Source organism: Numida meleagris, chromosome 20 (assembly GCF_002078875.1).
Source record: "Numida meleagris isolate 19003 breed g44 Domestic line chromosome 20, NumMel1.0, whole genome shotgun sequence".
NCBI lineage: Eukaryota > Metazoa > Chordata > Aves > Galliformes > Numididae > Numida > Numida meleagris.
The window spans coordinates 4,359,813-4,384,035 of NC_034428.1; the positions used below are offsets into that span (position 1 = coordinate 4,359,813).

The window sequence follows — 24,223 nt, forward strand, 5'->3', positions numbered from 1 at the left end:
GGAGGACGGTGAGGAAGAGGACGGTGAGGAAGACGACGCTGAGCCCCTGCGCTTCAACCGTGCGTCGGGCCACGTCCAGGAGCGCTCAGCACCCGGCTGCGATGCTGTGAGTTGAAAGGGCTTCAGCGGGCAGGAGCGCAGGCCCCGCTGCTGTCCCCCCCCCCCTCGCACATCCCCGGCCGCTCCGCCGGGTTCTGCTGCGTCCGCACCCCGCGCTCCTCGCCCCGGCGTTCCCCTCCTGTACCCGCATTGGCGCCGCGTCCCGCTGCAGGAGGACGCACCGCGGCTGGATGGGGCGCGGGGAGGGACGCGGCGCTGACCTTTGCTCCGCATCCCGCCCCCAAATCGGGGTCGGCATCGGGTTGGGCGGCGCTCGGCCCCCCCTTCCCCCCCCCCCCCCGTGTCCGCAGGGCGAGGAAGGCGGAGCCCGGGGCTGTCGGCGGCGCGTGCAGGTGCTGCATGGCGGTGGGAACCGGGGCCCTCGGGCCCTTCCCCGCCGCCGCGCTGCACGATTTTCCCTATGCCCCCCAAACCGCAGCCCCCGGCTCGCACGCTCCCCCGGCCGGGGGGGTTCCTCCGGCCGCCGATCTGGTGCTGGGGGCCGCGGCCGGCTGCATGGCCTGCGTGCTCACCAACCCGCTGGAGGTGGTCAAGACGCGGCTGCAGCTGCAGGGCGAGCTGCGGGCTCCCGGCACCTACCCCCGGCCCTACCGCGGGGTGCTGCGGGCGGCGGGGGCCGTGTGCCGCGCCGACGGGCTGCGGGGGCTGCAGAAGGGGCTGGCGGCCGGGCTGCTGTACCAGGGGCTGATGAACGGCGTCCGCTTCTACTGCTACTCCTGCGCGCTGGACGCCGGCTGGACCGGGTGGCCCGGGGGCACCGTGGTGGCCGGGGCGGTGGCCGGGGCGGTGGGAGCCTTCGTGGGCAGCCCCGCGTACCTGGTGAGTGCTGCGGGTCGGGGGGAGCCCCCTGGCTCCGCGTGCTGCGTGTCCCCGTCCCCGCCCGGCTTTGCCCTCTGGAGCGCAGGGGACGCGCCGTGCGTGCTGTGCCCCGGCTCTCCTGCTCGCCCCATCCCAAGCCCAGAGCCCTCCTTGCAAGGAAATCGGCATTTCTCCCTTTCTGGGGTCTCAGAGGCGGTGCCGCTGCGGTGCCGCTGCGGCCCTTTGCCTCAGAGCAGCAGGGGAAAACGGAATTAAAGTCTGGGGGGGCACAGAGGTGGGTGCCCCGTATCTGCCAGGGGGGCTCAGGTGGCCGCAAAAGGCGCTTTCCTGGTTTGAGAAGGGATGCAGAAGCCCCGGGAGGGAACGCATGGGTGAAAGGGGGTTGTGTCACCTGGTGTCACCCGGTGTCGCCCGTCCCCGCAGGTCAAGACCCATCTCCAAGCCCAGACGCTGTCAGCTGTGGCTGTGGGCCACCAGCACAACCACGAGGTGAGAGGGACGGGGCCCTACAGGCGGCGGCCGTGGGGCTGGGAGAGGGGACACCATTTTGTCCCGCAGTATTTAAAGCCGTCGTCAGGCGGATGCTATAAATATCAGCACGGGCCGCTCGGAAACAACGCGCACGGCGCTCAGGGATGCGGTGACATTGGGGTGACAGCGACGAGGTCGTGCTGGGGCTACGAGCGCGCTCACCCGACGTTTCTCCCCGCAGAGCATCTCGGACGCCTTCGGGAGCATCTACCGGCAGCACGGCGTGGCGGGGCTGTGGCGGGGGGTGTCAGGCGCGGTGCCACGCGTGGCGGTGGGCTCGGCCGCGCAGCTGGCCACTTTCGCCTCTGCCAAGGACTGGGTCTGCCAGCACCAGGTGACCCCCGCGCCCCACCTCGGCCCCGTGGTGCCGTGCCACCGCTGACGGCCGTGGCTCCCCGCAGTGGTTCGGGGAGGGCAGCTGGGCGGCGGTGCTGGCGGGAGGCATGGTGAGCGGCGTGGCCGTGGCGGTGACGATGACGCCGTTTGACGTGGTCAGCACGCGGCTCTACAACCAGCCCGTGGAGGCTGACGGCACGGTGAGTCCGTGGCGCTGGGATTTGGGTTCGTTTCTTGACTCGGTGGGGCTGCATCCGGCGCGTCTCTCCGCAGGGCAAGCTGTACCGCGGGTTCCTGGACTGCTTCGCGCAGATCTCCAGCAAGGAGGGGCTGCTGGGGCTCTACAAGGGCATCGGCGCCGTGTACCTGCGCCTGGGCCCCCACACTGTGCTCAGCCTCTTCTTCTGGGATGAGCTCAGGAGGATGGTGCGGCCGCAGCCGCCTCCGGGGCCGTAGGAACCCACGGATGCAAATAAAGGGATGTATTTTTTTTTTGTTTTGGTGGAGCTTTGGGGGTCTTTGGGGCGCAGTGGGGGCCGGGAGGGCTGATGGCAAAGCCGTGGGGAGGCTGCAGCGTTCTGAGCCTCGCCGCCACCCGAATCTCCCCTCCTGCGGGGCCAGAGGTGCAGCCACAGGCAATGATTTACCAGCCCGTGCCCCCGCCCGCAGACCTTTGAGCCGGGCCCGGCGCTGCTCCGTGTGGCGATGCTCTCCCTGGGGTCCTGGCTGCCCGCGTGGCCGGGGCTGGCGTGGGGCTGGGCGCTGCTGGATGCACTGCTGCGAGGTGAGGCCGTGGGGACGTGGGGACGTTGGGGACACTGGGGACGTGGTGACACGGCGCTGCTTCTCCCCGCAGGGCTGGTGGGGGCCTGCGCCACCTCGGTGCTCTGCAGCCTGCTGAGGGTTTATCTCTACATCCGGTGCCTGAAGTAAGCTCCCGCCCCGCATCCCCACGGGATCTGATTTTGGGATCCATGCTGGGGGATCCGCTTTTTGGGGGTCTGGTTTTGGGGGATCCGCTTTTGGGGATCTGCCTTTGGGATCCACCACTTCTGGAGATCTGCTTTGGGAAGGTTCTGCTGTGGAGAGCCGCTCGTGGGGATCTGCTTTTCAGTATCCACAGTTAGAGATCCTGTAGGACTGACTACATTTGGCTGTCCGCATTTTGGATCCAGTCCTGGGTGATGCGCTTTTTGGGATCTGTTTTGGGGGATCCACATTTGGAGATCCAATTTTGCGTTATCCACCTTCGGGATCCATTTGTTGGGTAGCCTCTTATGGGGGATCTGCTTTTGGGGATCCCCTCTTGGGGGACCCACTTTGGCTATCCCCTTTTGGAGACTGTGTTTTTGGGGATCCTCTTTTGAGATCCCCTTGGGGGGTCTACTCTTGGCCGTCCGCTTTTTGGGATCTGCTTTTGGCTAGCCACACCTGGGGATCCCCTCTTTGGATGCTGCCCTTTGTGGATATCCACTTCGAGGTTCCCCCTTTGGGTGCTCAATTCTGGGGGATCTGCTTTTGGGATCCCCTTCGGGGTCTGCGTTTGGTCTCCATCCAGCACCCCCAGGTTGCTACGGGCAGGGAGGTGACCCCGTCCCGCTGTACCCCGCTGTCCCCAGCGACCCGGCGCGGCAGGACCTGCGGGCGGCCCTCGGTGCGCGGCGCTGGGCGCTGGAGCCGCTGCACGTGCTGGTGCTGACGGGCGTCCTGGCGCTGGTGGGCGCCCGCGTGGCCGCGCTGGTGGTGCTGGAGTTCTCCCTGCGCGCCGTCTCCACGCTCCTCTCCTTCAGCAAGGTGAGCAGGGATGGGGAAACCAAGGTGTGGCGATGGGCGAGGTGCACGTCCTCTTGCTGCTTGCATGGCAGTGCGGTGGTGCTTTGCAACACCCGTGCTGAGGACAAGAGATGCAGCATGGGGGAAAGCATGCGTGGCTTGGCGGTGGTGCATGGCTTTGCAGTGGTGCATCCCCTTGCTGATTTGCAACCCGTTTTGGGAGGATGAGGGCTGTGGGATGGAGAACAGCACGTGCTGCTTTGCAGTTGTGCATCTCCAGGCAGATTCTGAACAATCACTGGGAATATGGGTGCTGCTGTGTGGAGGAATGCATGCATTGCTTTGTAATAGCACATCTTGCTGCCTGCAAAACCTGCAGGTGTTAGGGAGCTTACCGTGGAGGAAGCCGTGCATCGTTTTGCAACTGTGCATCCCCTTGCAGCTTTGCAGCAATCGTGGTGGTAACAGGGACTGAGCATGGGTAAAACCCTGCAGGGTTTTGCAGTCTTGCATCCCCTTGCCGCTTGCTACGCCCATGGTGGGGACGGGATGTGGCGTGGAGCAGTCCATGCACCGCTCTGCAACCATGCATCTCCTTGCTGCTTCCAACGCCTGCGGGGCACGTGGCTGTTGACACGCACACGGCTGTGCTTCCTCTTGCTGCTTTGCAACCTCTCCCGATGCAGCTCCTGACGGCTCCGTCCCGCTCCTGCAGGGCGCCCACAGCATCCAGCTGCTCCTGCTGTGCCAGTTCTCGCTGGGCTGCGGGCTGTCCTGCGGCCTCAGCTTCCTGCTGGAGGGAGCTCCCCACGGCACCTGCAACCTGGCGCTGGCGGCAGGGCTGGCGGGGCTGCTGGCCGTGCACGCCCGCCGCTTGGCTCTCCACACCTGCACCCTCTACGAGCTGCACAGCCGGGCGCAGTACTGCGGGGTCTGCATGCTGCTGCTCACCTCCGGGCACGGCGTGCCCCGGCTGCTGCGCAAGGCGCTGGGCATCACCTTCGTCGTGGCTGACCTGGCCGCCGTTGCGCTCATCAATCGCGATTTCCTCTCGACGGCGGAGGCCGTCCGCTTCTGGACGCCGCTCACTATCTGCTACACGCTGCTCGTTGTCTACATGCAAGGTGAGAGGCGATGAAGGGCTGTAAGGACGCGGAACACCTGGGGAAACCAAGTTTTGGGGATGACTCGACCAGGAGGTCATAGCGCTTTGGTTTGGGTCTGCAGATGGGACGATATTTGGATCCCCCAGGTTTTGGAGGTGACACGTTCCAGAGGTCACGTCTGTCCCGCCAGATTTTTAGGATGACGCAACCAAGATGATGTTTCTCCACGTGTTGGCTTTGCAAAAGGGTCCCCAAAGATTTTAGGGGTGACTCAAAAAGGTCATCGGGCCATCCCCAATACCTGGGGGATCCAAACCGGGAGGGCATTTCCCCATGCAGTGGCTTTGCATTAGGGACCTGGAATACTCTGAGGATGACCCCACCAGGAGTTTGCTTGGGTCCCAAGCTGACTCAGCTGTGATGTCATCTGGGTCCCCCAAGTTTTGAGGATGGCTCAGCCAGGACGTTCCCAAACTGGATGAATTCCACACTCTGCCTGGTTGTGGAACGTGCCATCTCCATGTGGCCAAGGCCCTGGTGTCCATGCGGGGGCTGCCCTGACTCTGTGTCCCCACAGAGGATCAGCGGTCGAGCGCGGGCAGGCAGTCAGCCTACCAGACAGTGCTGGTGCGCATGGGAGGCCTCTTCATCCTCCTCCTCACCGTGGGCCGCTGGACCGACATACTCCACATCTTCCTCTCGCTGCTGGGTGAGCTCTGGTGCCTGCTCCACACCGGTGTCCTGCTGGAAGCGTGCCGGCAGCAGGTGAGTGCCCCCGGCGCAGCCCTGAGGCCACGGGGAGGATCTGGCGCCCACCTTTCCACTTCTGTCCTCTCTGTTTGCCACAGGATTTTGCCCAGCAGCATCGACCAACGTCAGGATCGTCCTGAGGTGTAAGCGGGGATGAGGAGCTCGGAGCAGCTCCCTAAATCCTCCCCACTGTGCTGGAGAGCCCCTATGGGGACACAGGGGAAGGGGCTCCTGGAAGGTGCTGGATCTCATCCCCCTGGATGCGGGGATGCTTGCACGGCCCCTGGCTGTTGAGGGACCCCCCCAAGGTTGTGATTGGGATGGGGGTCGTCTCCCTTGTCCCGCTGTGGGATGTGGGGTGCAGGCGGATGCCCTCATCCTCAGGGGCTGCCAGGCTGCACCGCCAAGGTGCAGGAACCTCTGGAGCTTTATAAATCATGGAAAATAAAAGTGTTTTATTCCCAGCAAATGCCTGGGCAGAGCGAGCTGGAGTCCCGTTGTGCTGGGGTCTGGGTCGGGGACAGCCAGAGCACAGCTTTCTGGAGGGGATGAGTGCTGCAGCTGCTCCCTGCGAAGGGGAACAGAGGCAGAGGGGTGCCCCCAAACCCTGAACCGTTTCTGCTGTGCTGGAGAGCACCCCGCCCTGTGCTGGTGGGTGCAGGGTGTGGAGAATGAGGGTGTATGGGGGCACATGGGGAATCCTGGTGGTGTGGGACGTCACGGGAGGTCTATAGGGTCACGGGATAGGCGTGCGTGGGACACCCCCAAGCAGACGGTGGCACCCTGAGGACGTTTGGGGCAGCTGGTGGGGGCTATGGGGCCGCCTGCCGGGGGGGGGGGGGCCGTGGGGCAGGAAGGGGGGAGGAGGAGGAGGAGGGAGGGGAGGGAGGAAGGGGCGGTGATGCCGCGGCTCTGCCCCCCCGCTGCCCCCGCCGCGCCGGGCAGGGCGCGCCCGCGGAGCGCACGGAGGGACCCGCAGCGCTGCCCAGGTAGGGTCTGGGACAGACACAGGGACAGCGGGCACCCCGGGGGACACGGCGCTGCGGGGCCACCCCTGGGCTGGTGACGCTTCTTCGGAGCAGGGTCCCCACCCTTACCCCAGGTAGGGGACAGGAGACATCTCCAGGTACGGGGTTGGGGACATCCCCCGTGGGGACTGGGACACCCCAGGGTGGTACACGGGACTCTGCAGAGGAGGGGATAAGGGCGGCGGAGAACTGTCCTGGGATGGGACAGAGTACCCCAGAAGCACCCCCAGGGAGGGGGACGGGGGTCCCAGGTAGGGGAGAGGACACAGGGGCCACCGCCACAGCCCCCACAGCATTCTCCGAGGTCTAGGGGGGAAAGGAGGGGCAGCTGGGGGAGAGGGTGTAGGAGAGCCTCCTCCCACCCCAATTTGGGGAGGGGTGCCTCATAAGCAGCCCTCACCCCACTGAACCCACCCCCTCTGGCACCCAAGATTTTGGGGTGACTCTCACATGATACCACAGCCCCATCCCAGCGCAGCCACAGCCACCCCAAAACAGGAAGGCGCTGCCCTCCTTTGTGCGGGCCCCCCACAAAAAGCAGAGTGCAGACCCCAGCACTGCCGCCCTCCAGCTTTAGCCACCCTGGTGGGCGGCAGTGGGGCAGCCATGGGGCCGCTGGCGGCTCGGCTGCCCCAGCACAAAGAGGAATGCGGCGAGCACATGGTTCACATTAGCCCTGCAGATTGATTTTTTTTTTCCCCTTATTTTCCGCGGGGAGCAGGTGAAGGTTTGCGTGCTGGGCGAGGGCTGGCAGCGCCGGGACCCGTTTGGGTTCTGCCGGCGGGGAGGGAGGGAGCGCAGCCACTCCAGATTCTCCTTTTTCCTCCCTTTTCTTTGAGTCAGAGGCTGAAGTCAGCAGTGTGCCCATCCCACAGCGATTTCCCCACTGCAGAGGATGTGGGGATGCCTGTGAGCAGGATTTAGGGGAGCGGAGCTGCCCTGCGCTGAGTACGGAGTGCTGCACGAGAGTGGGCAACTCACCCCACAGGTATTGCTCTGCAGCCCTGCAGGGATGGATCCAGCGATGGATGAAGCCTGGGGTCCCCCCGGAGCTGTTTGGGGGGGGGGGGCACAGGGAGGAAGCAGATCCTGGCTGCTTTTCCCATTGCTGAGCACAGCCCTTTTCCTTCCCGAGCGGGGTCAGCCGGGGTCGGGCGCATCCTGCCTGCACGGTGGCCACTGTGCACTCTTACAACCCCATTTTGCACAGGCAAGGTGGGTTCCTCCCACTGTTTGATCTCAGGTGGGGTCAATAAGAGAGGAAGAGAAGAGGGTTACAATGCGTGCAGAAGGCTGGGGTTGGTAAGGAATGCTTGGGAGAAAATGGGGGATTTCAGGGGCTGCTCGTGCTGCCTGCAGCCAGGCGCTCTCCGGGTGCCCTCGCCCCACCAGGCACGAGGCCGTTTATTGCCGTGACGTGGGGCGGGGATGCCCGTTCCTTATTGCCTATCCAGGAAGGGGAAGAGGAGGCGGGTTGAGGCCGAAGGACAGCAGCCGCCACAGGCACACCGCACTGCTGGGGCACCGGCACATTTCTTTCTGCTTTCTTCTTTTCTTTTTTCCTTATTTTTTCTCCCCGAAAACCCCAGCCCATGTCCAGCCCCTCTGCTGTTTCCGCGATGCTGCCCAGGAAAGCGGAGAAGAGGATGGCTTCATCCGTCTTCATCACCCTGGCATCCCCACGGAGGGAGGCGGCCCCCAGGGAGCACCCCCACGCAGGGGTGGCACCATCTGTCCCTGAGACCACCCCTCGCCCCCAGATGACCCCGGCGCTGCCCAACGGAGGTGAGGAGTGACACTGAGGCACTGCGTGCGAGGACGGTCCTGGTGCTGAGGAGATGCTTTACAAAAGGATGTGGGTGCCAGCAGAGGGGAGGGTGCTTTCTGAGGGTCGTTCCCCAAATCCCCACACCCAGCGTGGGATGGATCCAGGTGCCAGGAAAGGGTGATGTTTGCTCTCCATCGCACGGTGCTTATCAGCGTTTGCTTTTGGGGCTGGTCGGTGGTGAGCGTTGCTGCAAAGCTGTCGGGGCGTTATTGCAGAGGGAGGGCCAGGGCTGGGAATGGCAGTGCCCTCCCAACGCTTTGTGCCTGGCCTTTGCTGCAGAAATCTGCGCTCGGTCCCCAGCAGTGCCTTCATCCCCACCTGCTCTCATCCTCTCCGAAGCACCCCAGCCCCTCTCTGTGGAGGCACTGGCTCCAGCACTGCAGCAGCTGGACCTCGCGGCACCCGCCACGCTGCAGGTCAGGACCATGGGTATGCCTCAGTTTCCTCAAGGAAATCCTCAAGGGCTCAAATATAACGTGCGTTTTCCTCCTGCTCGCCAGGCTCCTTTCCCCTTCCCTGCTGAACTGAGGCCACCCCAAGTTTGCCAGGAGCAAGCAGACAAGCCGCAGTGGCGGGATGCAAACGGGCACCTGGAGAGGGACAGTTCCCGAGGTAAGCACACAGGCCCTGGCTGCAGTTGTCCCCGAATGGGGCCACCAAGGCAGCTCCCTGCCCCGCTCCCTTCCCGCAGACATCTGCGCCTTCTGCCACAAAGCCGTGGGCCCACGGGAGCCAACGGTGGAGGCGATGCGGAAGCAGTATCACGCCGACTGCTTCACCTGCCGGACCTGCCAGCGACGCCTGGCTGGCCAGCGCTACTACCAGAGGGACGGCCGCCCCACCTGCGATGCCTGCTACCAGGTACGGGGATGTCGGGGACAGCGGAGAGCAATGGCATGCGGGGAGCAATGATATCTTGTGTGTCCCCTTCCCACCTCCAGGCCACGCTGGAGAAATGCGCCAAGTGCCAGGGGCTGATCACAGAGCGCATCGTGCGTGCCATGGGCAAGGGCTTCCACCCCGGCTGCTTTGCCTGCGCTGCCTGCGGCCGGGCCATCGGTGCCGAGAGCTTTGCGGTGGACGAGCAGGGCAAGGTGTACTGCGTGGCCGACTTCTACAGGTGGGGCAGTACCCAGCAGGGGGGTTCAGCTGATACCTGTCACCCCGTGGGTCTCACGTCACCCCCATTTTATCCCACCAAGGAAATTTGCCCCAGTGTGTGGTGCCTGCAAGCGCCCCATCATCCCTGATGAGGACACCTACAAGATTGAGTGCCTGGGACGTAGCTTCCACGAGAGCTGCTACCGCTGTGAGGTACGGCCCCAAAACCAAAGTGTCGTCCCAGTGCGTCACAAAGTACCCGGGCTTGGCGGCAGGCACAAAGCATGGGTTGGTGGCGAGGTGCAGGGGTGCAGCAGCGCAGTGTCCTGCACACAGCATGGCGCAGGGCTGCAGGAGAGCCCTACACGTGGCTGCGCTGTTCGCAGAGCTGCGGGACGCCGCTGTCTCCAGAGCCGACAGAGGACGGGTGCTACCCGCTGGGCCACCACCTCCTCTGCAAAGCCTGCCACATCTGCCGGCGGAACGAGTCGTGCTGCTGAACCACCAGCCCTGAGACAGGGACACACGGCCGGGATGTACCCACCGAGAGCAGCGGGACCGGCGCTTCATCCCCAAAATGTGCCGGGACCCCATCCCACACAGCTCAGCCTCTTGCAGCCGCACATCACAAGCAGAAAAGGCCCTGGCAGAGCAGCGGTGGTGGATGAGCTGAGGGTTTGTTTGCTTTTTATTTTATTTTTTTTTTAAATCCTTTTTTGTGTCTGGTTTGATTTCTTCAGTGTTTTTCTTTCTTCTCAAGCTTTCTTGGGGTTTCGTGTAAACATTTCTCTCTGCGGTGATGCAGAGAGCAGCACTGATTTAGCTCCTTGTCATTACATAAAACCCCGAGCTAAAAATGCCGTCTCTTTCATCCGCCCGTTTCCTGCGTCCCAAACTTAAAGAAGGCAAGTTTAAAAAAAAAAGGAAGAAGCCACATTAGGACCTCGTGGGTCACCACGGGTGGCAGGAGGCTGGGCACAGCTTGCTTGGGCTGCTGGCGGATAACATGGCTGGGATGGGCTGGGATGCGGAGATTCGGCAGCCGGGAGAGCAGGGGGTCCGCTGTGGGGCCGGGCTGGGGGTTCTACAGCGTGCCCGGTGCTGATGAAGGGCGCGTGGCGTTTCTTTGCTCTGTCACACAAGTCCCTGGGCCGGCAGAGGGCACCCGGAGCACAAATTCCTCCATCAGGTGGAAAAACTCTGCCTGAATTCTGTCTTCTGTACACGGCAGTGCCAGTACTGATGCTTAGGTTTTGCGTCTTATCCAAGATACTACTACTCCACCAGCAGAAGCTTTCTGACTTTCTTTTGATCCACGGTATGAAAAACAGGCAGAAATGAAAACTTTTCTCTGTTCACCCGTGTGAGCGGTGCCACCTGCACTCATCGGTTTTGCTTGTGAATATATTGCCAACCAGACAGAAAAAGGGGTTTCCCTTTCAACCGAAAGCATTTATAAAGCCACAATACAAGTGGAGAAAATAACAAGAGCATGAGTCAATATTTAATGCTTCCCTGATGGAAAAAAAAAAGGAAGATGTTTAAAAAAAAAAAGGCACCAACAAACCAGCAGACAAATGTTTCTAGGTCACATTGCGCAGTCTCCCCAGCACACACTGTATTTATGAATGAAAGGGTTAATGTATGGGTAATGTATGGATTAATCACAGCAACCCCCCAAATGCTTCCTGCTGTCTCTCCCCATCTACAAAGCCTATTATTCGTGTTGGTAATGTGCGTCTGCAGCCATCAAGCAGGGCACAACTCGCTGTAAGCTATTTGTAAATAAGATGCTCGTGTAAAGCTGTGGTGTTTCCTGGAGCCGGGGCGCTCATGTATAGAGGTGGCTTTGGTTCATCTGGGGACGTGTCCCACGCCTGGAAGTCCTGTGCCTGAAGTCATTCCCAAAGCCTTGCACTCTATGGGGAAATCCAGGCATGGAAAATTTAAAAAAAAAAAAAAAAAAAAGTGGCCAAAGCACTGCAGGAGTGGGGAAAGGAAGTGCCAGACAGCAGAGGATTTCCCCCTTTTTGCAATATGGATATTTTCCAGGTGGGATTTTCAGGGAGGAGGGAAACAGCGAAGCAGAGCAGTGGTTTAGATGCGTTGGTGCATTGCTGAACCCTCTGTGCAGCGCTTCTGGATAGTGAAAGCAGGGAGGGGTTGGGTACTTCCCCACAGGGCACGGCAGGGTGCTCTGCTGGCACTGCGCTGTGGTGGTTTTTGGCCAGAGGTGGGCAGGGAATGGCTTTTATCGACACAAAGCCTTGGAGGTGATTCTGGCAGGGAGAGGAGCAGGACGAAGTGCAGCTGGAGGGTTCAAAGGGTTGCAGAAGTGGTTGGATTTGGCAATTTTTTTCCAGGAGTGGAGGATGACAGGGGTGTACAGATAGGGAAGTAAACTGATAAAGGCTCATCCGAGCTGCTTTCTGTGCGGGTAAGGGGAGAAGCATTGTGAGCTGGGGCCTGGGGAGTGCTGCTGAGCCTGGAAAGCATGACCCTGTGTTTACCTCTGGGTGGATATCGAGGAATTGTGCTGTACGTCTGGCCCCGTCAAGTCCTGGGGGTCCCATTCTGCTGCTGAGCATGTAGACACCAACTGCGACAACTCAGCCCATCCTTGGGCTCCTCACCCCACTGCAAACAATTTTGCAAGGGGAAAAAGTTGAAAGTCCACCTCCTTACACAACACCAATGTGCCCAGGTCTGCCAGCAAAAACACAAAGCACACCCACAGCAATGCAAAGCTCATTCTCTACCCCCAAGAGCCCTGTAGAGCCCCCCAGATCACCTGGAGGTGCAAAACCTGCTGAGGTCTTGCGTCGTCTTGCAGTGGAGGTGCAAAAGGGCAAGGAGCAGTGCCTGCGCAACGCCCTGGGCTGCTGCAATCAGCCTGTCCTTTCTTGCAATCCCTCTTGGCAGGCCAAGGCGAGCAGGGAGGGCCCTCTCACATAGGCTGGCTGCTCTCCAAGGAGAAGCAAATGCAAATATTTCTTCACTTTGGGTTGGGTGCGGCCTGGGGATAAAATTTCCCTGGTCTTTCCCAGAGAAGGCATCGGATACCATGCCCTGCTCCCAGGAACCTGAGAATGTAGGACAAAAAAACACAAAGGTTATCTTTCTTGCAACTCTAGGGCTGTTAAAAGGAGCTGACAGGCACAACTGTACTATTTTTAAATCGGCGATCAAGGTTTTGCTTCGTAGCAAAAAAGGCCTTTTGCAGGTTTCACTTGCAAGCTGAAGATTTTGGTGCAGCATAAGCAAGACTGTAAAGGGAAACGGGTTGGAAACGGCCCCATCAGCCGTGAGAAATGTGAAAAGCAGGCAGTGGACTGAGGGAGAGCTGAGCCGGATTCCTAGCATGCCTTCCCTCTGCCATCACCGCCTCGGAGGTGAAAGCTGCTGGGGAGCGGAGAGCAGGAGCCAGCACTGCGCAAGATGGGGAAACTGAGGCTGGAGCAGTTGAGAAGGGAGAAGGATCAATGCCGACAGTGCTTTGTTTTTCTTTTGAAACGGAGGGAGAGCTGGAGGAAACCTTTTTTTTTTCCCCTTTGGTTGACCTGAATTAAATTGTGAGCCTATCCCAGCTGGCTTGCTGCAGTGTTGTCCTTTCTGGCAGAGCATTCAGACCCGTTTTCTGCACTTCCCTGCGCTCAACAGAACCTAAAAGCCAGCAGCTCTCCTGAAATGTGCTCTGGTTAAGGGAGAGGGTTGGAAAGCAGCTGGAATTGTTCTCGGTTAAAAATAAGCGGAGCAGCGCGAGCCCTGAAATTCTCCAGCTTTGTGATTTGGAGTATAGCCAGGATGAAAAAAAGAAAAAGAAAAAAGAAAAAACCCAACAAAAATAACAATGTGCTATTGTCCTTTTATCCAGAGATCTGTTTACAGAGGATCCCACAGCAGGACCAAGCTGGATGGTCACCTCGATATGCAGCACTGGGGGGTTATTTTTAACGCAGTGTTTTCCATACACCAGGCAAAAAAAAAAAAAAAAAAAAAAAATCGATGCAGCTCGTTATGCAAGCGTTGTTACCAGGCTGCAAATTACATGCTGGGTTATGAAAATAAATAAATAAGGAAAAAAAAAAATCACCCAACCCACCCTATTTCTGAAAATAGACACAAGGGAGCTCTGACAGATCTATCCCAGCGCATCAGTGGGGATGACAGCATCCTACAGCCCCATTTTTCCAGATGCAATTAAGGATTTCTGCCCAGATCTGACTTGGAGCAGCTTATTTTCTTCTTTATTTTGCTGAGGTGTTGATTGGAGCCCATAGGTGTATGTGGCTTTATTTAAAAAATATTTATACAGAAAAAGGCAGGAGGTGTCTGTCTGCCAGGGAAGCTCACGGACCTCGGACATTTATCACTGGAGCAAAGGCCGGGGGGAATATCTCCTGAAATTAAATAGATCCCTTAATTCTGTGTAAGGTTAAACTTTCCCTCACAGACTTCATCTCCTTTATGCTAGTGGCTGCACCCATGGTGCTGAGGCGACCTTATCCCCTTTCCCCGACCCTTCTGTAAGAACACCACGTAACCTCCTCATTTTGTGAAGGAAAAAATAAAAGGAGGGGGAGGGGGGTTGGGTGTAAAAATGAGAAAACGGAGGATGTTTTCTTCACAGAAAGGGGAGGGGGAGGCAGGCGGCCATGCGGCACAGCGCCGCCCGCGGTACTGCAGGGCCCCGCCCGCTGCTCGCTTCACAAAATGGCGCCCGGCGGGGCCGCGGCGAGAGGCGCTGAGGCGACAAAATGGCGGCGGGCGGACAGCGCGGGAAGGGCCCGCGGCGCCCTCAGGGCCCCTCGTTTCCCCCCAGTCCCCTTCCCCGGCCCGTTTTGAGGTGTTTTTTCCTCTCATAGCGTGAAGATTTTGGGGTCAGTGTTGCTCTTTCCGCCTCCCTCCACACGCAAACTCCCAGGTGGGTATTTCGGTAGCTTGATGCCTAATTCTTTCTCCCCTCTGCTTTTCTCCTCCGCAGGGGTTGCAGCCATCGCTCTCTTCACCGCGTGGAAAATGCCCAATTTAAAAACAGAACAAAACAAACAAACAAACAAAAAAAAAACAGAAAAAAGCACCAAAAAGCCCCAAACAGCCGAGGACTGAAGGGAAGGAACTGCCTACTCACGGCCGCCATTCTGGTAATTAAAAACATATATGTGGCGTGAATACTGTTTTTTTTTTTTTAATTATTATTTATTAAAAAAAAAAAGGCAAAAAAAAAAAAACAAATCCTGTCACATCCCCATGCTCAAAAGAGGCTGCAGCCGCGACACCACGCATATTTCTTTCCTTTTTTTTTTATTGTTTGTAATGCTTCCTTTATCCACACCACAGTGGAGCATTGTCCCTCCTTTGTTAAAAGCCACATACCTAAAATACCTCTTTTTTTTTTTTTCTTTTAAAATACAGATTTAGGGCCATACAGGTGCTCTTTATTCCCACATGTCTCTATATATCTCCTTATCCCAGAGACTGATTGCAGAACAAAGCCACACACCTACAATGCTATGATCCAGTTACACACAATTACTCTCACATTGGCCCGTACGTATCTTGGATTTTATATATTTATTACCTTTGTTTTCCTCCATTGGCTTTCTACTGTCCTAAGAGCAAGAGGAAAAAAAATTATACGCACACACCCAAAAGAAAAAGGAAAAAAAAAAAAGAATAACAGCAAAAAAAAAAAAAAAAAGGTAAAAACGAGCAAAAAGCAACCAGCCGCCCATTTGAACAGTCCATGGTGGAGATTGGTGCCTGAATGCTTTATTTGTTCCACAGTGGTGCAGATTTCCCTTGGGATGTTTGGGAAGGATTTCTTAATTAAAGGAAAAAAAATTTAAAAAAAAAAAAAGAAAAAAACAGTGAAACAGAACCAAAAAGGAAAATAATATTAATTATTAAAATAATAATAAAAAAAAAAGCAGCTGACGCTGCCAATGCACTCGGGCAGTCACTGAATTCATTGCACTGAAATGAGGACGGATGAGCTGAACTGAGTGGCAGGGTTTAGTGCAGCTCCGGGAGGAGGGCTCAGCTCCTTCGTCCCACTATCCAGCGCTGCACACACCACCATTTGTGTGCTTTTGTGCTTTATTTCCAGCCCCGCGGGCTGCCCTACGTGATGCACGGAGCGATGAGCGTGCCGTGGTGCTGTGCATTCCTCTCCCTTTTATTGCCTGCTCTATGGCTCGCTCGCTTTTTTTCTCCCCCCTCTGCGGGCAGCAGGGTTGCTCTGCTCTCCTCTCCCCAGCTCGGTTGCTGATTCCAGAAGTTTCTACAGCAGAGGAAATGCACGGGGGAGGGGAGCACCCACTGCGGAGCTTTGCCGCAGCCGGGCAGGCGTGGAAGAGGAGGAGGATGCGGAGGATGCACCACCTCCCTCTCTCCCCCTCCCTCCTTGGTTCAGGGCTCTTTCCAAGCCTCTCCCCCTCGCTACATTTCCCCATCCTTGCAGAGGGTGCTGGGAGGTGTTTGCGATTTGTTTTTTTTTTTTGCTTTTTTTTTTTCCTTCCCCCCCCCCCCCCCCCCCCCGGTTTCTTCCCCCTTTGCTAAATAAATTAAAAGCAGAGATGTCTCCTGATGGAGATGGATGAGGCTGGGCTGACTTGCATGCACTGTGCCACAGCCCTGATCCGCTGCTTAGGGCAGAAGTGACCTTTCCCAGGCAGTGGGAGGCAGCTTCCCCCCACCCCGATGTGCTGCTGCTTGGAATTCATCTTACAGAGCAGCCTTATTATTTTTTATCCCCCCTCCAAAGAACAGCTTGCTGCTTCAGTGATTTTTTTTTATTATTTTTATTTTTTTATTTTCAGCCTGTGTGTTGCAGCTTCCTCACGATCGTTTGTGTGTGTGTGTGTGCGTGTGTGTGTGCGCTTTGAATTGCATTTTAAAATTGCCCAGCTGGAGACAAGTCCTGATTAGAGCTGGAACAATAGCTCCATTTTATTAATAATGGGAAGGATTTACGATCCTACAGCACCTTCCTTGGAAGGCTTTCAAAACCATTTGCAAACTCTCACAAATGTAAGCTTTCACAGCCCTGCCTGTGAGGTGGGTAAGTATTTCCATGGTGCCACCAAAAATCACGGAGAGCTGGAGTCGGTGGCAGATCTCAATTTCTGCTTGCTAAAATAGTGGCAGATCCGGTGGGGTTGGGGGCTGCAAAGCTGGGAGGTGGGAGGCTGGGAAAAGCTGTAACCTAAATCTGTTTGGTGTTCTCTGTAGATGCAGATATTTGTCTGTGTCCTGGGAACCAGGCTGCTGCTTCTCAGCCTGCTCCGTGCTCCTCCTCGCTTTTTGCAGAGCGAGGATTTGGACTTGCCTGCTTGTCAGTAAACATCTGCTTATAGATTTTTTTTTTTTTTTAATTCATTACTTTTTTGTAGTCCCCAGGTGACCTCCTTTAGTGCTGGCTCCGCTGCGGTCTGACCACAGCTTTGCATTAAAGCAGGCTGCGAGCGCTAATGTGTCTCCATGCAAGCCCACGTGACCTTGCTCGGGGGACAGGGCCCACTGAGCTAATGCAGATGCTCCACTTCAATTACACAACCCTGCATCCCTTCCCTGACCCACGTAGTGCAGGGGAATGTTGCAATGTTATGGGTGAAAGCTGTCTTCTGCCCTAAATTTTTTCTTTTATTTTTTTTCTCCCAGGGAAATGCAGGACTGTTTGTGTAACGCCCACTCTACAGCAGATAGCTTCTCTGTGAGTATTGTAAACATGCAGCAAGCTGGGCAGTGGGATCTGGCCTAGCTGAGGAGGGTAAGGCACAGTGCTCTGGTTGTGTGTGTGCTGTACATCACTGCAGAAAGCCACAATGTTTCTGTGGTTACTTCTGGAGGGCATGAGTGGGTCCCAGGGCTTCCCCTTCCCACCCTGTACTGTTTCACAAAAGGAAAGGCTGCTGCTTCTGGAAGAAGCTCTGCCTTGTGGCCTTATTTAAAAAAAAAAAAAAAAAAAAAAAAAAAGGCTGTGGATTAGTCATCTTTATTGTTAAAGGAGGCTGCATGTGCTGGTGCTATCTGTGCAACACAAGTGCGTGTGAGATGTTAACCATTAATTTATTTGTGAGGGCTGGTAACGTGCTCAGGTCGCTGTTCCTGGAGCAGTGCCACCAGGCTCCATGAGGCTGCTGCTGGCAGGTGGAAAAGCTGAGGGGCTGGCTGTCGGTCCCCTTCCATCCCTTTTCCCTTTTCAGCATCTCTGCACTGGCAGGTGTGGAAACGAAGAGACCGAAACAACAGTGAGAAGGATAGGCAAGGTTCCAGTGCCGGAGAAGGAACCCTGTGCTTTCTTATCCTTGCTTGTGGTAGCTTTTATTCTAAGCCCAACTGACTGTATCTTGTGCGAATACTTAGTCTGACCCTTTTGGATGATAAAAACAGTACTGGTTTTAATCGTTTATTTTTATCCTTTCCCTGTGGTCGTGTAGAGGAGTGAGCCGTGCAGTTAAAATGGGATAGCAAAGGACAGCTCCCTCCCCCTTTCCCGTTTCAGAAAACCTTCCAGAGTTGTGTGCTCTTGAAGTGCTGCATAGGCAGAAAACATACAATGCAGTTGTCAGCATTGTGCTGATGTGTGGCACATTAAAAAAAAAAAAAAAATACACACAAAAGGGGTGGGGAGAGCGGGTGCCTCCAGGGAGTAAAACTGTGGGGCCCCTTTCCCTACCAGTGAGCAGACCTACACGCAATAGTTTATTACGCCTCATTTTGCTCAGGCAAATGTAATGTGCAAACGTCAGAGGGAGCGTTGCAACATGCTAAGTGGTGTTGCTGAAGAACATGGTCCCCTTGAACTATTTTTTTTCTGTGAGCTTGCTCCCACGAGATGCCACAGCTTTATTACTCAATTCCTCAAAGTTGTGCTTACTTGCCAGAAGGAAGGAGAGTGCTTCCTTTCTGGGTGTAATTTCTTTTGTTGTGTGGCAGAAGGTAATCAAAAGCAGCTGGTCCTGATCTCTCCTAGGTCACACATGACTTCAACATGCACAGTCCAAGCAGTCACTTGTACACAAGGGGAGCAGGTATTGGCACCTCCTCGTTAGCCTTCGTCAATGAGAATATTGGCTTTGGTGTTGCATGAGTGCCGCTGGCTGACCAGTGGAGGGGCCCTACCCTGCTCAGCTGGAGCAACGCTTTCTGAGCAGTGATTTCATTGCCTGGTTGCCGCAGTGATTTGGAGCCCAGCTGTGACTTTATGCTTTTCTGGCCAAAATTTAGCTGAGGGTAAGTATGACATGTCCAGGCCAGATTTCGTAGTGTGATGGAGAGCTGGGAGAAGCTGGTGCGTGGTGCGTGTGAAAACTGCCAACCGCCTGTGTGCCTAAAAAGGCTCATCTGTGTTTGAATTAAACGAGCGTGGATAGGACACTCATTTCATTCTCTTGTTGGGGATGCATTTGGAGATGTGCCTGGTGCTGATTGGAGGCCTGTGCTGGCCTGCAGGTACAGGGGACCAACAAACCCATCTGTCTGGGATGTTTTCGTGTTTTTCAGGCTGCTGTACCCTGTGGGAATTGTACGACTTTTCCTTGGCAGTTTGGGACAACTTAGAGTTTGCTTAGGAGTGTTGAACTTCTACTGCCACATGCTTTGGATTGAAGAATTACTAGAACGACATCTGTGAGGTCTCCAAGCTAAACAAAACCTGAATTTCTGGTGCAAAAAGCAAGTGAGTGATAGAAACCTCTGCTCCTCTTCCATATGGGGGAAACTGCAGCCTTGTGAGCTTTCCTATTATGCCAAAGAGGTCAAAAAAGCACAAGCCTGCATTGTGAGATCCGCAGAGCTATTGGTGATGTAAAATGAAAGCCAAAGCTAGCCAGGAAACTGTTCTCTTGTGCTGTGTTGCTGGAGAGAATTTCAAATACAGTAGGTCTCCATGCACAAGTACTTTTCTTTGCCTTTCCCCAAAGTGAGAGAGTGATAATGGCACAAGCTGCACTCGGTCTGCTTTGTTTAAAACCCAGCGATGTGACTTCAGTACCGAGATGGTGAAACAAAAGCGTTGATGGTGGCTGCCTTGCTATTTATTCTGCTCTGGGTGTGACAGTCAGATGGGGAATGTGAAGAAGAGCAGCCTTCAACTCTCAGGGTTACACTGTGGCTTTTGTGTTAAACCCTTGGTCCTGCAGCATCTCCAGCGTCATTTCTGTCATTCCTGCTGGGCATTGCATGTGTGGCTTTCCATGGAGAGGTAACACACAGCAACTGTGTGTTTAAAAATGGCAACATACAGGATACAGTGATCTCTCCAGTCCCAGGAGATTTGTATCCTTTGCAGCAGTCACTTCATGTGGGGCTGGGTGGCTTTTTTTTTTTTTTCTTTCTTTCATTTTATTCCCCTGAAATGCTCTGTTTTGCAGCCTGGAAGACTGAAGCCCTCTGCCTAGTGGATGAAATGCTTCACATTTGGAAAAAAAACTAGCAGGTACAGCTCTGCAGTACGTGGTTGCTGAGATGTTTGGGGGCAAAAGGAACCAGGGCAGGAGCTCACACTGTGATGTTTCTATTATTTCCCCAACAGTGGGTGAAAATCTAGGTATTAATTCTAAAAAAATCTACTATGCAGTAGGCAAGAGCGAGTTCTCTTGCAGACCTCTGACTGCACATGGTGTTTTGCTTGCATGGCTTAGCAATTGCTCTGTGCTCTGCTGTTGAAGAAACATCTATTTTTGGGTAGCAACGTATTTTGAAAAGGGAAGTGCGCTTTTATATATATATATACACAAATGGGTTCAGTATAAACCAAATTCCAGGGGCTCCTGAGCTGTGTTTGCTGTGCTGCAGAGGTAATTGATGCTAAGCCACTGGCTGCAGTAGCAGAATTCTGCGGCAGCTCTCATCCTCTGCGTTGTGTGGATGAGAACACCGTGGAGTCTGGCTGGGTGCTTGAAAAGAAGTCACAGAATCCCGGTACAGCTGAGGCAGTGACTCCAAGGGATGTTCTGAGCAGAGTTAACGCGTCGTGAAGACTTGGAGCACTACCCTGTAAGAGGCGAGGACTGAAATCAATAGCTTTATTAATTCAAATCCTATACTTTGTGTTGTTGCTTAGGATCCAGAATCAGGCTTCATGTTCAAAGCGTTATCAGCACATTAGCCAATATCCTCTGTCTTGGCAACACATGAGCCCAAATATCAAAAACCACCAAGTCCTTTTTGGAGAAAATTATCTATTGCATAAAATGTAATGGGTAAGCAATAAAATTAGTGCGGCAATTCAGGCTGGCTTAAAAAATGAGATAAAAGCTTGGCTGGCAATTTGATATTCAGCTGCCATACTGTTGTGTTAATAAATACAGTCAATGAGCAGGAAAGGCATGTCAATAAAATTCCTCATGGCAAGATGTTGGTGGAGCTGACCGGCTCGAACAAAGCAGAGCCCTGAGTGTCTCGAGAGCTCTTGTCTGAGCAGCACACCATTTCTCTGCACAAAGCAAAGCAAGCTGGATGCTTACTGGACACTGAGGGTAATCGCTGCGTGCTGTGAATGCGAGTGCTGTAATCCGTGCAGGGCTGGTCAGCGTGGTGTCCCCAGCTGTGGGGAGCAGCGTAATGCCTCCTGCCCCACTCTCCGGCTGCGACGCGGTGAGCTCACAAAGCAGAGCCCTCGCTGAGCCAGGGCTGATTGTGGGGAGTTAGGGTTTTAGCAAACACAGCTCTTGTTGCTGTCCTTGTTCTGTACCTAACCTTTCGTTTTTTAGGGAGCTCCACCATTTGAGGTAAGATACTGGGTTAGAAATGTTACAAACATTATGTTACATGTTAAAAATGTATGAGCAGTGTTGTCTGCTTGCTCTGTAAAGTGCCTTTCCATTTATCCACGTTTGCTCCTAGATGGGAGGCTGCCTCTGGCTGTTCCCTTTGCTTTTGGTATGAACCCAAGGATGTTTTCTGATCCTCCTGCCCTTTTTTCCTCCAAACTGGAGAGCTGCTAACTTTATTAGCTCCTTATATGGCAGCACCGTTTTTCTCACGCCTTTAATGGCTCTCTTTTGATCTGTCCTGTTCCTGCTTTGCTTTTCTTGATGTGAACACAGTGTTCAAGCTGAGATGGGTTTATAACCTGCTCCCTCATTAATAACTGGCCTGGCATGTTAATCCTCTCCAAGTGGTGATAAGAAACATGCAGATGTTTTAACAGTGTTTGGCTGCAGTGCTCGCAGATAGCTGGGTTCTCCCTATATTCACTGTGTGGACAAGCAATTAAATGGTGCCCTGCAGAGCCCTGGGCTCTGCCCTCGTGTGTGCTGGTGGCTGAGACACCAGGTGATGGAGAGCAGCTGGATGGAGTCTCCTGTTCTTGGCTATTTGAGTAGGAGGGGTGCAGGACCAAGTGTTGACGCCTGATGCTTGCTCCCAAGCTTGTAGTCAGTGGGACAAGGCAGCAGGCTGCACACCAGTCCTCGTGCAGTGACCAGGACAGCACTGGTTGCTGCCACCTCCTTTATTGAGGTCCCTTTGGCCTTCTGAGATGCAGGTCACACTCTCTCCGATCTGTGCTCTTTAAAATCTTCAAATGAGTTAGAGGGAGCTGGTTACAGCAGCACTGCCCGAGAGCAGCTATGTGTTGCAACTGGGAACAGCTTCTCCCCAAAGCACACTAAGAGCATCGGAATGATCCAGAGCTTCGTTTTGCATCATGGGCCAGGCTTTGTGCTCCTCTTCCAGCTGGCTTTCATGGAAACAGAGCATTTAAAGTACTGATTCCAACCATTTCTTCTGCCCGCAGGCTTTGTTTGCGACAGCTCCTTGTCTGTGGATGTCCCTCCAGCCAGCAGTGACCCTGTGTGAGGTTTCTTTGAAGGACCTGGGAGATCGTGTGGCTTTCTCTTGTCCCGCAGAGGTGCTTCCCTGGCAGGGAGGGAGGAAAATGGTTGGAAATGCTGTCACAGGAGGCACGCTTACTTGGCTAGGGGAAAAACTTGGTGTGGAAAAGCCACTTGGTGGACGGTTCGGGGAAGGAGGGGCTCCTTTCTCTCCAAAATGGAATCCCTTAAGGAAGGTATGGACAAGTAGTTCCTGCTCTTTGGGGTTCTGACCAGTTAAAACAAAGAGCTGGGCCCATTTCCATGGAGAAATGTGTGGTAGAGCGCATTGGCAATGCTTTTCCCTGCGTGCACGTGGCTCGGTCGCATGCTTAACTAATAGATGGTTTGCATGCAAGAGGTTATTGGTTTTTTATTTTGAATCAGTCCATCTCCATTGGGCAGAGCAGCCTCATGCCCCCCATCGCTGGGGAAACTGAGGCACGGGGCCACTATGGGATTACAGGCAGAGCTGGGGATAAGGCTCAGGTTTGCCGGGGCTCAGGCCGACGTGCGTCAGAGGGCTAATTAAATGGAGAGATTTGCAAAGGGAAGTGACCTATAGCTCGATGGCTTGGACCAGTTGCTGGACTTGATCCTTCTGGGTGCCTTCCAACTCGAACCTGCAGTTTGGTCAGGGGAAGGACTGGGCAGCAAGGTGCCCATGGCCAAGAGACAGCGAGATTTGGTGAGCTCCCTCCAGTGCTGGAGCCTGGCCCACGGCCAGCCCACGGGGTTCGTATAGCACTGAACTTTGGAGTCATTACAGATAAGCAGCGCTATAGGCTAATAAAAGGCTCTGCGACACAGGGCCCTTGTCTGCCTGCACCAAAATTAATTTTTTACTTGCTCTTGCTGATTGCACTGAGGGAGAGCGCTGCGTTTTCCTTCTCTTGGACTTGGATGGTGAGGAGCAGGGAGGACTCCAGGCCCGGATCCTTAGGTTAGCCATGGCTCTGGGTGTTTGGCTCAGGGCAGCAGAGCCTGGCACCGTGCAGGGCTGTGAGCAGCTCTCCTGGACCCTCTGCAGCCCAGCTGCAAGTGGCACCTGCAGGGCTTTGCAGTGGCCTCCCCTTGCACTGCACATCCTCCTGTTGTTTCTTTTGCTTGCATTTCAGCCTCCCCCCCCCCTTTTATTTATTTATTTTTTTTTGCAGGATACCTTTTATTTTTAATGCATTTTCTTTTTTTAATTGCCCTTTTTTTTCCGTATATTTTTTTTGCAGCATCACCTCTTTCTTTTGCACCGCACCCCATTTTTGCGTGGCATCCCTTTATATTTTACTGTGTCCTGTTTTTCGCAGCGCAGCCCCGCTATTTATTTTGCATTGCAGCCCCCCTTTTTTGCAACGCTCCCCCTTTATTTCTTTGTATTGCTTTTTTTTCTTTTTTGCAATCCCCCAATTCATCACCTTGCACTGCAGCCCCTTTTTGGCATGCACCCCTTATTTTCCGCGACCCACCTCGTGTATTTATTACTTTCCATCGTAGCTCCCATTTTTGGCTTGCACCTCATTTTTTGCCGCACATCCTTTATCTATGATCTCCTATCCCAGCCCTTTTTTTTGTGCAATACAATCCCGCGGTCATTTCGCATTACACCGCCATTCCGCCCGCTCCGCTCTCGCTGCCCTCTTCCTCTGTGCTCCCCGCGCATGCGCACTCCCCCTCCCTCCCGAGGGGCGTTGCGCGCTCGCGCCCCTCCCTCCTCCCTGGGGCCGCGCGCCTGAGCGCGCACTGCGCCTGCGCGGGGGCCCCCGTGTGGCGCCGCGAGAAGGGGGGGGGGGGGCGAGCGGGCCCGAGGCGGCGGAGCAGCGAAGGGCGCGGAGGAGGAGGAGGAGGAGGAGGAGAGGAGGAGGGGGGGGCGCCGCGCTGCCGCTGACGGAGGAGGAGGAGGCAGCGAGCGAGCCACGGCCGAGGCGGGGGGAGGCACCGAGGAAGAAAAGCGGCCGAGGGGCAGCCCGCCGCCCCGCAGCCGGCCCGCGAGCCTCGGGGCCCCCCCGCGGGGGA

General features: G+C 55.5%; 3 protein-coding genes and 3 long non-coding RNA genes across 11 annotated transcripts; 4 read left to right on the top strand and 2 right to left on the bottom strand.

The window, feature by feature from the left end:
- SLC25A34 (solute carrier family 25 member 34) lies at nt 32–2,296 on the top strand. The gene is made up of 6 exons (XM_021417469.1): nt 32–106; nt 411–939; nt 1,363–1,428; nt 1,652–1,804; nt 1,872–2,006; nt 2,080–2,296. The coding sequence occupies exons 1-6, from the start codon at nt 102–104 to the stop codon at nt 2,260–2,262; spliced, it is 1,071 nt and encodes a 356-aa protein (XP_021273144.1). The 5' UTR covers nt 32–101; the 3' UTR covers nt 2,263–2,296.
- On the top strand, nt 2,319–5,920 carry TMEM82 (transmembrane protein 82). 3 transcript variants are annotated; one of them, XM_021417473.1, is made up of 6 exons: nt 2,329–2,590; nt 2,663–2,735; nt 3,426–3,600; nt 4,295–4,703; nt 5,263–5,450; nt 5,534–5,920. In XM_021417473.1, the coding sequence occupies exons 1-6, from the start codon at nt 2,512–2,514 to the stop codon at nt 5,573–5,575; spliced, it is 966 nt and encodes a 321-aa protein (XP_021273148.1). In that variant the 5' UTR covers nt 2,329–2,511; the 3' UTR covers nt 5,576–5,920. The 3 variants fall into 3 exon arrangements, with proteins under 3 accessions (XP_021273149.1, XP_021273148.1, XP_021273147.1); XM_021417472.1 differs by having other exon boundaries at nt 2,330–2,735; XM_021417474.1 differs by lacking the exon at nt 5,534–5,920 and having other exon boundaries at nt 2,319–2,735; nt 4,807–5,405.
- FBLIM1 (filamin binding LIM protein 1) lies at nt 6,367–9,919 on the top strand. 3 transcript variants are annotated; one of them, XM_021417475.1, is made up of 9 exons: nt 6,367–6,561; nt 7,307–7,451; nt 8,053–8,248; nt 8,571–8,707; nt 8,792–8,903; nt 8,983–9,152; nt 9,233–9,411; nt 9,494–9,605; nt 9,779–9,919. In XM_021417475.1, exons 3-9 carry the CDS (start codon nt 8,056–8,058, stop codon nt 9,890–9,892), a joined length of 1,017 nt encoding a protein of 338 aa, XP_021273150.1. In that variant the 5' UTR covers nt 6,367–6,561; nt 7,307–7,451; nt 8,053–8,055; the 3' UTR covers nt 9,893–9,919. The 3 variants fall into 3 exon arrangements, with proteins under 3 accessions (XP_021273150.1, XP_021273153.1, XP_021273152.1); XM_021417478.1 differs by having other exon boundaries at nt 6,367–6,537; nt 7,303–7,451; XM_021417477.1 differs by having other exon boundaries at nt 6,367–6,537.
- On the bottom strand, nt 11,181–13,377 carry LOC110408597. The gene is made up of 3 exons (XR_002444447.1): nt 12,184–13,377; nt 11,903–12,029; nt 11,181–11,311 (listed from the first exon to the last, which is right to left on the bottom strand). It is a non-coding gene; the product is annotated as an uncharacterized LOC110408597 (long non-coding RNA).
- On the top strand, nt 14,113–23,051 carry LOC110408595. Of its 2 annotated transcripts, XR_002444445.1 has the most exons (7): nt 14,113–14,272; nt 14,377–14,536; nt 17,055–17,106; nt 18,370–18,629; nt 18,900–19,074; nt 19,769–19,833; nt 22,138–23,051. It is a non-coding gene; the product is annotated as an uncharacterized LOC110408595 (long non-coding RNA). The 2 variants fall into 2 exon arrangements; XR_002444444.1 differs by lacking the exon at nt 18,370–18,629 and having other exon boundaries at nt 14,115–14,272.
- LOC110408596 lies at nt 20,395–23,814 on the bottom strand. The gene is made up of 2 exons (XR_002444446.1): nt 23,677–23,814; nt 20,395–22,259 (listed from the first exon to the last, which is right to left on the bottom strand). It is a non-coding gene; the product is annotated as an uncharacterized LOC110408596 (long non-coding RNA).

Coding starts and splice junctions, on each gene's coding strand:
- SLC25A34 (XM_021417469.1), top strand. Junction 940..1,362: donor TGGGCAGCCCCGCGTACCTG/GTGAGTGCTGCG, acceptor CCGTCCCCGCAG/GTCAAGACCCATCTCCAAGC. Junction 1,429..1,651: donor GCCACCAGCACAACCACGAG/GTGAGAGGGACG, acceptor TTCTCCCCGCAG/AGCATCTCGGACGCCTTCGG.
- TMEM82 (XM_021417472.1), top strand. CDS start 2,512: ATGCTCTCCCTGGGGTCCTGGCTGCCCGCGTGGCCGGGGCTGGCGTGG. Junction 4,704..5,262: donor GCTCGTTGTCTACATGCAAG/GTGAGAGGCGAT, acceptor GTGTCCCCACAG/AGGATCAGCGGTCGAGCGCG. Junction 5,451..5,533: donor TGGAAGCGTGCCGGCAGCAG/GTGAGTGCCCCC, acceptor TGTTTGCCACAG/GATTTTGCCCAGCAGCATCG.
- FBLIM1 (XM_021417475.1), top strand. CDS start 8,056: ATGTCCAGCCCCTCTGCTGTTTCCGCGATGCTGCCCAGGAAAGCGGAG. Junction 9,153..9,232: donor CCTGCGATGCCTGCTACCAG/GTACGGGGATGT, acceptor TCCCACCTCCAG/GCCACGCTGGAGAAATGCGC. Junction 9,606..9,778: donor AGAGCTGCTACCGCTGTGAG/GTACGGCCCCAA, acceptor CGCTGTTCGCAG/AGCTGCGGGACGCCGCTGTC.